Source organism: Mus musculus, chromosome 10, assembly GCF_000001635.26.
Source record: "Mus musculus strain C57BL/6J chromosome 10, GRCm38.p6 C57BL/6J".
NCBI classification, from domain to species: domain Eukaryota; kingdom Metazoa; phylum Chordata; class Mammalia; order Rodentia; family Muridae; genus Mus; species Mus musculus.
This window is the reverse complement of record NC_000076.6, coordinates 121,582,879-121,596,871: the sequence shown is the minus strand read 5'-3', so window position 1 is coordinate 121,596,871 and position 13,993 is coordinate 121,582,879. Positions and strand designations below refer to the sequence as shown.

Genomic DNA, 13,993 nt, shown 5'->3' with positions numbered 1-13,993 from the left:
GGTTGTTTTTGGCCTCCTCTCTCTTGCCCCCTTCCTCCCCCTCCGAGTTTAGCACCCTTCTCCCAGAAAGAGGAATAAGCCACAGCTGACTTGCCAGGACTCCATCTGCCTGGCCCCTCTCTTCCTGGTCTGCGCTCACGCCCTCTGTCCTCTGCTTCCTGCTTGGTTAGAGAAGTGAAGTCGGCCGTTAGCCGAGGCCACTCAGTGCCCCCACGAGCTGCTCTGCTCAGTGGCCAGGTGATAGGACCACCCTTCTCTGCTGGCCTTCACTACTCAGGAGGTTGTGGCTTTAGCAGTACTTAGCACTAATGTTAACAAGTACTGGGCGCTTAGTGTTAACTCCAAGAAATTTATATTTGTTGTATATTATGTATTACATAGTACATTATTTGTATATAATATATACGGATACTTACTTAGCAACTACAGTCTTCAGATGGAGAGCTGGGGGCTTTGATTAAGTTGGTACAGAGTCAGGCTTCCAACCCCCTGAGGCAGCGTGTGTTCTCCATCGTCATACCATCTTGCCTTTAAAGCACAGATGCTTGTTCCTGTCGCTTCTCCAGCATTACCAATGCCCAGAAAGATGATGGCTCAGTTCTCTCTTCATCCGCAGGGCCCTGAGTGTGTTCAGTATCTTCAACAAGAATATCTGCCCTCCCTACAAGTTGCTCCAGAAATAATTCAGGTACGAGCTCTCCTAAAGATGTTAAGACTTTATTAAATTTATTCTTAAGTTTATAATTCTATTAAATTAATGCGAGTGTATACTTCAAATCTAAATTTTAATTCAAGAAAGCCAGATAGCATTCAGTTTGTCTTGCTGAGTAGCCTGGAGTCTAGACTTAGAAGTCATCCATGAAACTGAATGGGAACAATGTTACGTTTTTAGTCTTACTAAACTCCGATACAAATTTAGTTTCCTCCTATTCCGTAAGTGATAGGTTACAGTAATAGTAACGTTGTCTGTAGCGACACAGGTTTTCTTTTTCTGTGTGCATGTGTTTTCATGGCATATGTGCATGTGTGCACACATGTGGAGGCTGGAGGACAGCTTCAAGTGCCATCCTCAGGAGACAGTCAGTCTCTCACTGGCCTCTGGCTGCCCGGCAAGCCCCCGCCGCATCCTCCCTCCGCTGCCTCCTCAGGGCGTGGACATCACAGTGGCCTGCCTGGAGCCACACGTGGCCTACTTAGCACATTTATTGAGGTCTGAGGGTCTGAGGACTGCCCAAACCCAGTGTTGCATACATTTGCATGTCATAGAAGGTGGAGCTACGTGCAAATGCTACTTGTGTGTCGCTGTTTTGAAATGGTGAGAGATTGGGTGGGGCTACTTACGTTGTTACCTAGTAAGGTCCTGGATTTTGCTACCAAACTATTTTAAAAATCAGCATCATGAGGCTCAATGGTGTAGAGCGCTGGTTGCCCTTGCTCAGAACCCAGGTTCACTTCCCAGCACCCACACGTGAGATCACAACCACCTATAACTGCAAACCTAGGGGACCAAGAGATAACCCAGTTGGCCTCTAAGGGCTTGTGGACATAAACTATTGCAAGCACATACACATAAAAACAAATTAATTTTTTTTAAATCAAAATTTGTTATAGTCGCTTTCTTTTCTGCTCTTACAGCATTTTATGCATTTGAAAACATTCAGGTGGGTGTGGTCACCCATGCATGCAGCCTCACCATTTAGTCCATTTAGGAGACTAGGGCAGGAGGATTGTCATGAATCCAAACAAACCTACCTTAGATCATCCAGTGAGTTCTGGCCCAGCTGGCTGCAGAGTGAACGTCTTTTGAAAAGCAAACAGAAGAAAAAGGAAGAAAAGCTGTAGCCCGCCAACAGAGATGACAGTATATCTGTCTGTCAGCGTGCGGTTGAATGATGCCATGCTTGCTCGTCTACCATGTGCAGGACATGACAAAAAGAGAAGAAGGAAAGGGATAGGAGAGAGGGAGCAAGCAAGACAACAGCAGCAGATGCAAGAGCTTCAGCCTGGGGTGGTGTCTGTCGGGGTCTGATTGTCCGGGTCTGATTGTTGATCTGAAATTCTGTTTTGGGATGGGTGCTTAGAAGGTTACCTGTACGTTGACACTTAGAGTAAGTAGCCCATGTTTTTGTTAGATCCTGTGCAGTGGTTCCTGCAGCTAGTGTCAGACTGGATCTGAATGTCAGCTAGCGTCAGAGGCTCGTGTGTAAAGGGGCCAACAGGATGACCAATCGGCCACCAAGCCTGAAAACTGGTTCACATGGACTCCCACAGTGTTTGGCGGGTTTCTTCAGGTTCATTGCAATAAGAAGACCCCCACACAGGATGTAGCTTAACATTTTTTAAAAATTAATTTATTTATTTATTTTATGTAAGTATACTTCAGACACACCAGAAGAGGGCATCAGATCCCATTACAGATGGTTGTGAGCCACCATGTGGTTGCTGGGAATTGAACTCAGGACCTCTGGAAGAGCAGTCAGTGCCCTTAACCGCTGAGCCATCTCTCCAGCCCCTGTAGCTTAACATTTTTAAGTCTTCTGTACAATATTAATTAAGGACCAGTGTTCTGTTTATACAGCATTAGATGCATTAGACAGGCCTTTTTACATAATTAGGTTTTCTTCCTATTACTAAGTTCTCTTTCCCAGGTCCTGGCAACCACCCTGCTACACTGTGATTCTCTAACTGACTGTTTTATTAGAGGCCTCATAAAAGTAGAATTGTGTCTTTTTTTTTTTTCTTGGTCTTTCTGTGACTGGTTGGTTGATTTAGCACAATGTCCACAAAGTTTATCTGTACTTGTTCTGTACAGCAGGATTGTGTGTGGTGTGTGTGTGTGTGTGTGTGTGTGTGTGTGTTCGTCCTTGCAGACCCCAGAGGTCCACCTTGGGTATCATTTCTCAGGAGCCGCCACCTGGTTTTTGAGACAGGGTCTCTCACTGGGACCTGCAGCTTCCTGTTCAGCTAGACGTGTCCGTTTGTGCAGAAAGACAGATGCTGTGAGACCTGCTGCACACGTACTGAACATTACTGTGCTAAGCGTGTAAAGTGGTTATGATATAAGATGTTTTTGTTAACCATAATGTAAAAAGAGTACCACGGGCTTGTTTTAAATGGAGTTTCCTGTCTTCCCTTTCTTGTCACCCAGGAGTTCTGTCAAGCACTTCAGCAGCCTGATGCTAAAGTTTTTAAAAATTACCTAAAGGTAGGTATTTGGGAAATGGTCGTCTCTTTGGTAACCTTTAAGCACAACGTTTAACTAACTCACTCTGGAATGTCTTTGTTTAAGAAGATGTAACTGTAGAAGTTTTTGTGAATCTTTATGAAGTAAGCTCTTAGAAAAGATCTTTAAAATTAGATATTTGCACTAACTGTCTAATTCCTGAATATACTGGTATGAGAACAGTGTTTGGGCATTCCTTGTTGTATAGTTGTGTGATGTAAGTATGTGGGCACTGGAAGATGGAAGAACCAGGAAGGTCAGAGGACAGCTAGAGGTTTGTGTTCTTAAAGCACAAAAGCCAGAGTATAAATTAGATGCTTACAGTTCGTTGTGAAATATTTGTATTGAATAGCAGGCAAAGGAGACCCCTGGGATTTGACCAACACGACTGTTTTTTTGTTTGTTTGTTTTTTTACACTCAAAAAAAAACAAACATTAATTTTTTTTTTTTTTTTCGGTTTTACAAGACAGGGTTTCTCTGTGTAGCCCTGGCTCTCCTGGGACTCGCTCTGTAGACCAGGCTGGCCTTGAACTCAGAAATCCACCTGCCTCTGCCTCCCAAGTGCTGGGATTAAAGGCGTGCACCACCACGCCCGGCTCAAACATTAAATTTTATAAATAAGATAAGACAGAACACCTCAGTTGGAGTCATATCCAGTAATCCCTGCAGTTGGAAGATGGAGGCAGGAGGCTTACAAATTCCTGGTCAGCGGTCAGCCTCTGCTACACAGTGAGACCCTGCCTGGAAGCAGAGAGACTAGGAGAGTGACATCCAGGCATGGGACTGGCTTTTATGAGAGTGCCACTCCACGTGTGGACTGGTTTTTATGCGCCAGGCACTGGATTATGTCTTTCCCGCTCAGTCACTGCGCCAGAGTCCAGCACCGCGTTTTAGCGCCTGAGACTTACGTAAGCAAACTGGAAAGCAGAGCCCCGGCCCGCATAGGAAACAGGTTACGAGTAAGTGGCTCCCTGGCTCAAGGTAGAAGAATTCTTAAATCAAGAGCTGGAGGTGGGTCAGTGGTAGAACACTGCCTAGCACGTACAATTCCTGGGTTCAATTCCTAGCATGGCAAAACACCCACAAGGAAACTAAATAGAAGTTAACTAGCATTTGCCTTCCTTCAGTTGTGCATTGTCTCTTGTTAGTTACCAGCCGAAGGAAGCATGCTTTTCTTAAGTTTGGGGGAAGCATCCACAGAAACGAGGAAAGCATCTTCGGAAGTAGCCGAAGCCTTGCTTAGGTGGGGTTGCTGTGGGCCCTGCACTGCAAGCTTGTGCTGAGTCTGTCTGCGTGTGCATCACACTGACAGAGGCTCGGCTCAGCTTCCAGTGACAGCCGTTTCTTGGGATTAGTACCTTAATTTTCTTTCCTTTTATGAAACTTTAAAGTTCTTTATGAAATGCAGCAGTGGAAAACTGACTAACAAATCGAATGTAAAGTTGGGAATGTTCGGTTCTGTGTGTGTAGACACATAAGCTGTGGGGTAACAATCAAAACTTTCATAGATATCTTTCATAGATAGCCATTACATTTCTTTAAATATTTCAATGCCAATGTGTATTCTATAAGAGAATAGCTTCCTAATTAAGTCGGTTTAGAAGCAGGTGCTGGTGTCAACACATTTTTTATAAAAAATAAATTCTACATAGTGAAATATACCAAGTCTTTTCCAGAATTATTACAAAGAGCCTCCTTTTCCCACCTTAGGGTTTTTTTTTTTTCTTAAGAATTTTTTACATTATGTATGTAAGTATTCTATCTGCTTTTACATCTGCATGCCAGAAAGGGGGGGGGGCATCAGATGCCATTACAGATGGTTGTGAGCCACCCCGTGGTTGCTGGGAATTAACCTCAGGAAGCGTGTCCATTACCCATAATGGCTGAACCATCTCTCCCCTGCTAGCATGTTTCTAGTGATTGGAAACGGTATTTGTGCCCGTTGTTTCCAGAGCTGGCTGGTCACTGCTGACGGCTTCCGTTAATCTTCCTCAGTGTCCCTTCCCATCTCCCAGCCAGGCTGACAGATCAGACGTTCCCTCGAGGGTTCACTGTTCTGCAGGGCCTTCCTGGGAACTCTGTGTACTGAGGCGAGCTCATGCGCCTCTTCTGATATCAGACTACAGTTACCTCTCTTCTAAGACTCCCTTCTACTGTTACCGCTGTTCTCAGACCTGCTTTACCGCCAGCCCTCCTCCGCTGGGGTCGCTGGCGCTGTCTCCGCTTACCCGTGCAGCTTGTGTTCTGTCCGTTTCATTCCGGCGATGGGGCAAATAGCATGGCCAGGGGTGACTTAAGGGAGGGAGAGCTCACCCAGCCTCCAGGTCACGTCAGTCTTGAGGGCAGTCAGGACAGGAACTTGAAGCTAAAACCACAAAGGAGCACGGCTTGCTGAATCAGCACAGGCTAAAGCAAGCGCAGCTGGTTTTCCTACACAGTCCAGAACCACCTACCCAGGGAGTGGTGGTGCCCACAGCCGGCTGCTTCCTCTCCTATCAACTCAGAGTCAGGACATAGTTCCACAGACCAGTCCTCAATAGTCAGGATGTCAGTCCCTTGGTCGTGATTCCTCTGGTGAACCTAGGCTATGTCAACAGTTGAAGCCAACTGAGATGGATGGCTTCCTTTAAGGCTTTCTTTTAAGACAGGATTTCTCTTATGTAGCCCAGGGGAGCTTGAAATCCAGTGTCTCTCCCTTCAGCCTCTTAGCTTTTGGAATCTCAGATGTGAATCACAATGCCCAGGTTCTCTGCATATAGTTTGTCAGGTGAATGCTGGCTCTTGAGGTCTTAGGAACATGCATATGGGCTAAGCGTCCCTGTCAGAGCTCACTGCCTGCTGTCTGCTATTTCTAGTGTGTGTTTAGTTCACATCACTGGGTGTGGCCTGCAGTGCTGGCCAGTGCCTGGCCTGACTGCTAGCCTGCTCTTTGATGGTCTTAAATATTGAACTGTAAATACCCACTAAACACCAAATAAACAGCAGCTCTTTGAAGGCTGAAGGCTTCAGTCTTTATCTTTGACTTTTTTTTTCATTAAATTTAATTTTTTATTGTTAATTTTACCAGTAAATAGAAATCTTCCGGGCTGGTGAGATGGCTCAGTGGTTAAGAGCACCCGACTGCTCTTACGAAGGTCAGGAGTTCAAATCCCAGCAACCACATGGTGGGTCACAACCATCCGTAACGAGATCTGACTCCCTCTTCTGGAGTTGTCTGAGGACAGCTACAGAGAACTTACATATAATAAATAAAAAATAAATCTTTTTTTTAAAAAAAGAGAAATCTTCTAAAAGCTATTTCCTCTGACTGCTATTGCTCATAGCAATATTGGTTGTTACCAAAGAGAGACTAGCGTTCAGAAGCCTTGGGGGGAAAAAAAAACCATCCTGTCTTGACATGTGTGCTGTTTCCATGCTTGTCTTCCAGGTGTTCTTCCAGAGAGCAAAACCCTAAGGACTGGACCTCCCGGCCCCTGTCATGATCAGGAACTCCAGTTCATAATTTATAAAGAAGCAGTTTGTGTGTGTGTGGGTGTGTGTGTGCTCGCGAGCGCCATCCACACTGGTCCTTTAGCATTGTTTCCATCATATTGCAGTGTATGTGGGATTTTCTGTAAAATGGGTGTAATTTTTCCCTTAAAAAGGTGTGTGACAACAAGAGAAGTTGCCTGCATGCCGGTTTAAATTGTTTATGTAAAAATGCTGTTATAAGACATAGATTTATCCTAGTTCCTTAATTTTTTTTCCTTTTATGAAACTTTAAAGTTCTTTATAAAATGCAGCAGTGGAAAACTGACTAACAAATCGAATGTAAAGTTGGGAATGTTTGGTTCTGTGTATGCAGACACATGAGCTGTGGGGTAACAATCAAAACGTAATCTTTCATAGATAGCCATTACATTTCTTTAAATTTTTCAATGCCGATGTGTATTCTATAAGAGAATAGCTTCCTAATTAAGTCGGTTTAGAAGAAGGTGCTGGTGTCACACATTTTTTTATAAAAAATAAATTTTACATAGTGAAATACACCAAGTCTTTTCCGGAGTTATTACAAAGAGCCTCCTTTCCCCACCTTACTCACACTGATTCCCACCTAACAATCAGCAGATGGGAGTGTGGGTTCCTTATGTCACAGGCTGTGCCCCAGCGGTCACTCACAACATAGGTCTGTTGAGTCTTTTTTAAATGCACTAGGAGCCAACTCTGTCCATCTGTGATGGGATTAGAAAGCCCGGTGTTTTTCTGTGATATTAGATGTCCTCCGAGCACAGCCCACTTGGATTTGTTTGTTTGGTTTTGCCTTGAGACTGGGTCTCACTATACAGAGCAGCCTGCCTCCCCACTGCTGGGATTAAGCTGAGAAGCACCAAGTCTGACCACCCGTGTGTTGATGACTTGCAGTCAATTAACTATGTGTGCTGCTTCGTGCAACAGGAGAAAGCCAGAAGAGCAGCCTCGGGAAAGACAGACGGAAGTCCGGCAACCCAGCTGTAGGCGCTTACACTGAAATCTAAGTCTGTATAGTGAACGCCAGCGGCGGCCGACTTCTATCCCAAGCACTGCGCAAAAGCAGAGGAACGGAAAGGGAAAGGGCCAGGTCATCCTCAGCCACATAGTGAGTCCAAGGTCGGCCTGGACTGCACGAGAGTCTGTCTAGGAATGCAGTTAGTAAAAGCCTGGCGTCTACTGCAGAGTATGTATACTTGGTGGTAGAGGGCTTGCTTGAAGACCCAAGTTCCATCCCTAGCACCACAGAGCAGGGAGGGGACACAGATTTAGGAGAGATTTGTCTTTTTCTCCTTTGGCTGTGTGTTGTCCAGGGATATATATTTCCTAAAATCTTTTTAAAGTGAATTTATATGTGCACATATGTGTGTGTAGGGGGAGGATAAGAACTGAATTATTTGAAACAGGTTATTATTTGAAACTGTATTACTCTACTCAGTATTTTGGCCAGGTCCCAGTCCCGGGTTGCAGGTGTTGACTGCCACCAAGGTTTGATACGGGATCCAAATTCAGGCCCCCATCTCGTCCATCGAGCACTTTGTGAACTTGAACCCACGCCCCCCCCCCCCCAATCCCCTAGAATCTTTTTCTGATTTTTAACTCCAGGAGAGATAGCATTTTCCTTACATTATAAAATAAAAGCAGTGAAGTAAATTGACAGCTAAGGATCTCTATTTCATCTCTTGAACGATGAAAATAGTGACGTATATATAGTACTTCTATAAATAACAGTTTTTAAGAAATAGGTAAGTGGGGCAGGTTTGGTGGCTTCTGCCTGTAATCACTGCATTCAGAGGGGGCCAAGGCCTGTTTCAAAAACAACAACCAAGACAAGCAAAACCAGGTGTTGCTTTGCTATGTTCCTGTACACTGTGGGAGAGGTAATAGCATCTGTGGGACACAGCAGAATTGTACAAGTGTACAATTAGTGTGTAGCAGAGCACAGCAGTTACGAGCTTGTATAACGAGGACTCTGGATCCAGATTTAAGTAGATTCAAACACCACTTAACACCAGTAACCGATTTTAGGACCTTGAGCAAGTTAAATAACTTCTTCCTGCCTTGGTTTCCCCGTCAGAAATGGGGAACAGTGGTAGCTACCTCATAACTTGTAAAGAATCCAATGAATTAAAACACAGGTCTCAGTATTAGCTTGTATTACTGTACTATCGAGTCCATACACGGCTCTCTAAAGCCCTACAGAGGGTTCATGTGTTTAGACCTGAGAAATCAGGACATGGAAATCAGAGCATATACATAAGGAACTTAATTTTAATGTAATCATGTCTAATGATCCTCATCTTCATTCCTTGAGATTACCCAAGTACCGTCATGACCAAGAAGCCTTTCCGTCATTGAGTACCTGATTTTTAAAAGCAAGCACCCAAATAATTCTCTCTAGGGAATCTCATTTGTTACAGGTGAGAAGACAGAGGGTTTTATGGTGCCTGAGTTAGTCCTGTGCCTAACCAGTGGAGTTTCCGTCTCTGTGCTTGCTAATAGTTTCACAAGTGGCTTGACTTTTTTAGAAGTATTATGTGGTATTTTACTGTGTATCACTTCTGTGGTAAACATGTGAAGTCCTTTGGCTTAGTCATACTTCATAACTTTTGAACGTTGGGTTTTTTGTTGGAAGAAACTTGGATGAATCTGTCATGTCATTAACAGAACTGAAATATTCTATTGTAAGACGTGCATTTGCGGTTAGAATGGTCTTGTTGCCTAAACTGTCTAAAATTCTAATAAAATAACTTTCTAAGAAGTCATTGGAGTGGGCCTTTTAAAATCTCCATTTTGAGTTTGATGAAAACGGATTAGAAGTGGGCAGAGATTCAGCTTCAGCCCCCTGTTTCAGTCAACGCCTCTGCCAGCCCTTAACCACTCCCGGCTCCCGTCCTCGGAGATCTGCTCGCCCTCGGTCTGGAGGGTGCCTTAGGTAGAAAGAGGAATTTGGTGCATCGTGCTTCCTTGGAAGCAAATCCTTGTAAGGAATGCCTGCTTGAGCAGGACCTGATCATACAGCAGTTTACCTCTTAAGTTGTCAAGTTCAAGTCTCCAGTGTTACCATTTTCAAAAACAGAAACTGAAAGCGACTTAAAGAGTACTGATGGCATGAACGGATACTTGCTTCACGCAGCAGCCAAGCGACGTTGAAACACAAACCCGCCCCATCTACTCTGCGAAAGCGATCGGCGGCCAGCCCGCTGTCCACGGGTGGCCGTGGGCGTCACCTCCTTGCCGCACGCCGGCCGCCCCGCACTCCCTTAGCTCCTCCCGCCCGCACTGGAGACTGCAGCCCAGCGAGCTCGGCCGCCGCGGAGTACGCACGCGCAGGCGCGCCCCGCACTCGGTCACGTGCTCCGTGGCCCGGGCTGGCGAAGCCGGAAGTAGCCTGGGGCGCGAGAAGGCCCGGGAGCCGCGGGCTGTACGCGGCGGACACTCGCGGGGTAAGAGGGGCGGGCGGAGGCCGGTGGGGGCGGACGGGGCCGGAGGGGCCGGGCGGGGGCGCGCCCAGGGGTCGGGGAGGCGGCGTGCTGAGTCAGCGCGGGGCCGCGGCCCCGGGAGCCCCGCAGCCTCGCGCTCGCCCGGGATGGGCCCTGGCGGCCGCCCGGGCACCGGGGCTGCCCTGGCCGGAGTTGACTCGCCGCTCCCACCCTTGGTCCAGCTGCCGCCGCCGGCAGTTTTTAGACGGACTGGCGTTCCCGAGGGTTGACTCACCCGAGGATACCGGCACCAGACGTTTTTAATGTACACAGCGAAATGCAAACCCCCCTGTCTTCTCGTTCCTCCCCGACCTGCTGGATTTATTTCCCGGATCCATTCCCCTGGTGTTTTCTGTCAGGCGTCCCAAGACGGATTCTCCCCCGAGAACTGTCAAAACCCGACCTTTCCCATTCCGGGACCTCTGCTATCTACGGAGTAAATGGGTGACATAGAGGGAGAGTTGGGAAATCCTGGAACTTTTGTCCCTACACCATGTCACCAGACCTGTTTTATCCTCGGTAACTTTCGCTTTAAGCAATCAAAGGAAGTAGACTGCCTACAGAATCACAGATAACTTACTTGTTGAATGCCAGATAATACACTTGTCAGGATTTGGGGAGATTTACATAGCAAGCATCCGTTGGGTGTGCTGAGTCATGTTTTAGTCCCGAGGGGGTTCCTGGAAAAGTTTCAGACCATTACTATTGCGGACCCATCTTTTTATATTGGTATAGAGAGAGAGCTTATCTTATATATCTTAGCTGATAAATATGTTTTCAGCTACCCACTAGAGACATATGCGCACTTGGTGATGAATCTGTCCTTTACAGTTATTTAACAGCAGTGCAGCATCAATTAGGGAAGGTTTCCCGTTACATATTTGGGTTTATCGCCCCTTGAATGGAGCGTACGTAGTTAAGTGGTAAGTGCATTTGTTGTTTTCGAAAAGGGTTCCTTTTTTGCTTACTTCAAATAGACAGATGGCTGTACAATTTCTTATCTAAATTACATAGGTGATAAAATTCTAAGTATAAGTACTGTGTAAGAGATTGTCGAACCTTGGACTCTTGGGCATTTCCCAGGACCCTAACTTGGAAGATCAGAGTTCTAGCTTACTGGAAATGGACTTGCTATCTGACCTCACAACAGTCTTAAAGGAGTCTGATCTGTCTGGTGTTGGTGCCATCTATTCGGTTGCATGGCCTTCTTGTGTTAAAAGTCAAGTCTGCAGTTGGTACATCTTAGGATTTGGTAATATATACTTGGTGTGTGTATATACATCCTGTCCATTTAGAAGTAAGGGGAATGACTACTTTTTGATGGTTTTTACGTGTGTGTGTGTGTGTGTGTGTGCGCGCGCGCGCGCGGTCTCATACATGCCGTGGCACAGATAGTCCATGTGGGTTCCGGGAACTGAACTTAGGTTATCAGATTTGGCAGCAAGCCCCTTTGCGCACTGAGCCATTTCACTGGCTCAGGAAAACCATCCTTAAACAGAATCAAAAGAGTTACTGGCTTTTCAAGAATAGTAACTTCTGTACTTTTCAGTTACAGTTTCTCTGTGGGCGAGATTCTGCCTTCTGGGACGATCCTGTAGTGGTGATGGTTTTCTGCGCTTCCCTAAGTTCTTTCATTTGTCTCCCAGCATGTGAGAGGCAAAGGCAGGAAAATTGCAGGTTCGAGTCCAACTTGGGCTTGTGAAGAGACCCTGGGTCAAAAAATATTTTTTTGTAAATCAGGATTAATCTTTTCAAGCAATTGGAGGAAATAGTCAATATTATTTTGATTGTCAGAGACAGTACTAGACAATAAACGGATGTTTCTTACAGCTCTGGGATTTAAATTAAATTGAATATATGAAATAAAAGCCAAACATGGGGGATGGAAGTGGTTGGGAACACTTGCTACTCGCACAGAGGGTGGGCTTGAACTCCCAGCACCCACAGCAAATGGGTCACAACATAATTCCAGCTCCCGGGGATCTGACTCACACCCTCCAGCATCATGGGCACAGACTCAAATACTCATATCCAATTCTTTTTAATTTGAAAAAAAAAAAAAAAAAAAGCCAGATATCCCTGTAACTCACCATTTTGGAGGCTAAGACTGAAGACTAATCTGCGTCATATGGAGAGCTGAAAGCCAGGCTGGGAAGGTTGGTAAAACACTATCTCCAGAGCGGAACAAGAATGATGGAATATATGTGGTTCACTGTTGCTGCTGTATTGCTGGGAACATACTGCATTTCAGTCTAACAGATACTGGGCAGTCCTACTTCAAGCTAACCGTGGCTCACACTCGTTATTTCCTTAACAGCATACATGCAAATCTCTTCTTCCCCCTTATCGTGAGGAGAAGCGCCTGGACAAGCCGAGATGCAGAGCACCTCCAACCATCTGTGGCTCCTGTCTGATATCCTAGGCCAGGGGGCCACTGCAAATGTCTTCCGAGGAAGGCATAAGGTAGGTCCAGTGCTGCCTGTCAGGCTCATCTCGACCTGGTCCTGTCTTCCAACAAGCACGCCGAAGTCCAAAGAGAAGGGATTTTGTGGGCTTTGTGATTAAGATTTAGCTTGTTTTGGGGCGGTGAACACCTACCTAGTGGTGCTAGTTTCTGAGTTTACAGAATGGAAAAACACTGGAAGAGATTGGACAGTGTTTCCCACCTGCCTTCCTGGTGTGACATGCAGTGGAGGGAGGCATGACCGACAGGCGGACAGGCAGATGCCCAGAGTTTAAAAGGAGCCCACTGGTGATTCGCGTCTCTAAATAGCACCATGCAGGGTGGATTGGAGGTGGAAGGCTGTGTTGTGTTGTAGTACGAGGCCGTCTGCAGCTGTAGGAATGGGGTGGGATTGAAGGGTTGCTCCTGGCAGCATGGCAACAACCCCCAGCATCCTGGTGAAATCTGTAGCGGAGGCTGAAAGTAAAGCCAACTAGAGTAGCCAGGCAGAGATGGCGCACACCTTTGGTCCAGTGCTCAGGAGGCAGAGGCAGACAGGTCTCTAAAGTGCGAGTTCCAGAACAGCCTAGCCCACATAGAAGAACCCTGTCTTTAAAAGAAACAAACAAACCAACAAAAACCAACAAAAAAAGGTAACTAGAATCGTTTAAAATGAAGAAATTGAAGATAAATGTGAAGAGAGTTGGAAAGGGACAGAGTAGGAACGCCTTTTCCAGGTAAAATCCTGACTTTTCTCCGGCGCCGTGAACGTGTTTGAGGGTGAGTTTTGTTTGGAGCGCTGTTGTTCTTATTTTCCGACACGGGAACACTAAACATGTTATCGGCAGTGGGGAGGAGAGGCCCTCTTCTGTTTTCCTGTGGCTTTGAGATTGTCACTGAGACAGCACGCATGGGCAAGGTGCTCTTTCCTCTGGGGAGCAAATACGATTGTAAGCAGCTGTGTGGCTCATAAAGCATGAATCATACATGTCACACGCGGTTCTAGCAGTTTCCTCTTCGTTCCGGAACTGCCCCCAGGCTCCGGGGCCTCCCTCAGGTTCACTTCCACTATTCCTGGGGGTTTCTTTGCTAGAAATTGCTATTTGTTTGTGAACAACAGAATTTAGTGTTAACACACCTAACCTTCTGTCTTCCTTTGTTCCAAATTACCATAATGGTTACGTGGTGCGTGTCAGGCACTGTGGGGGCTGGAGTTGTTACGTATAACCAATACCAGTCCCTGCACGTGACAGGTTTGATTTGGTTTTCTGGTGGCTTTAGGAAGGATGTAAGTTGGAAACAATGGCAGTCAGTAGCTGTGACTTGGCTGACATGTT

The 13,993-nt window shown here is 46.0% G+C and overlaps 2 protein-coding genes across 9 annotated transcripts in view; both read left to right on the top strand.

The window, feature by feature from the left end:
• The window catches only part of Xpot (exportin, tRNA (nuclear export receptor for tRNAs)), a 39,127-nt gene extending 29,635 nt beyond the window's left edge, over window positions 1–9,492 (top strand). For all 8 annotated transcript variants that reach the window (XM_030245308.1, XM_030245307.1, XM_030245306.1 and 5 more), the window contains 3 exons: window positions 617–688; window positions 3,149–3,205; window positions 6,652–9,492. In XM_030245308.1, the coding sequence (XP_030101168.1) occupies window positions 617–688; window positions 3,149–3,205; window positions 6,652–6,678 (156 nt within the window). In that variant the 3' untranslated portion in view covers window positions 6,679–9,492. The remainder of the gene's footprint in view (window positions 1–616; window positions 689–3,148; window positions 3,206–6,651) is intronic.
• Window positions 9,493–10,077: 585 nt separating this feature from the next.
• Window positions 10,078–13,993, top strand: part of Tbk1 (TANK-binding kinase 1) — a 40,340-nt gene continuing 36,424 nt past the window's right edge. Inside the window, exons 1-2 of the mRNA NM_019786.4 lie at window positions 10,078–10,177; window positions 12,531–12,676. Coding sequence (NP_062760.3) covers window positions 12,590–12,676 — 87 coding nt within the window. The 5' untranslated portion in view covers window positions 10,078–10,177; window positions 12,531–12,589. The remainder of the gene's footprint in view (window positions 10,178–12,530; window positions 12,677–13,993) is intronic.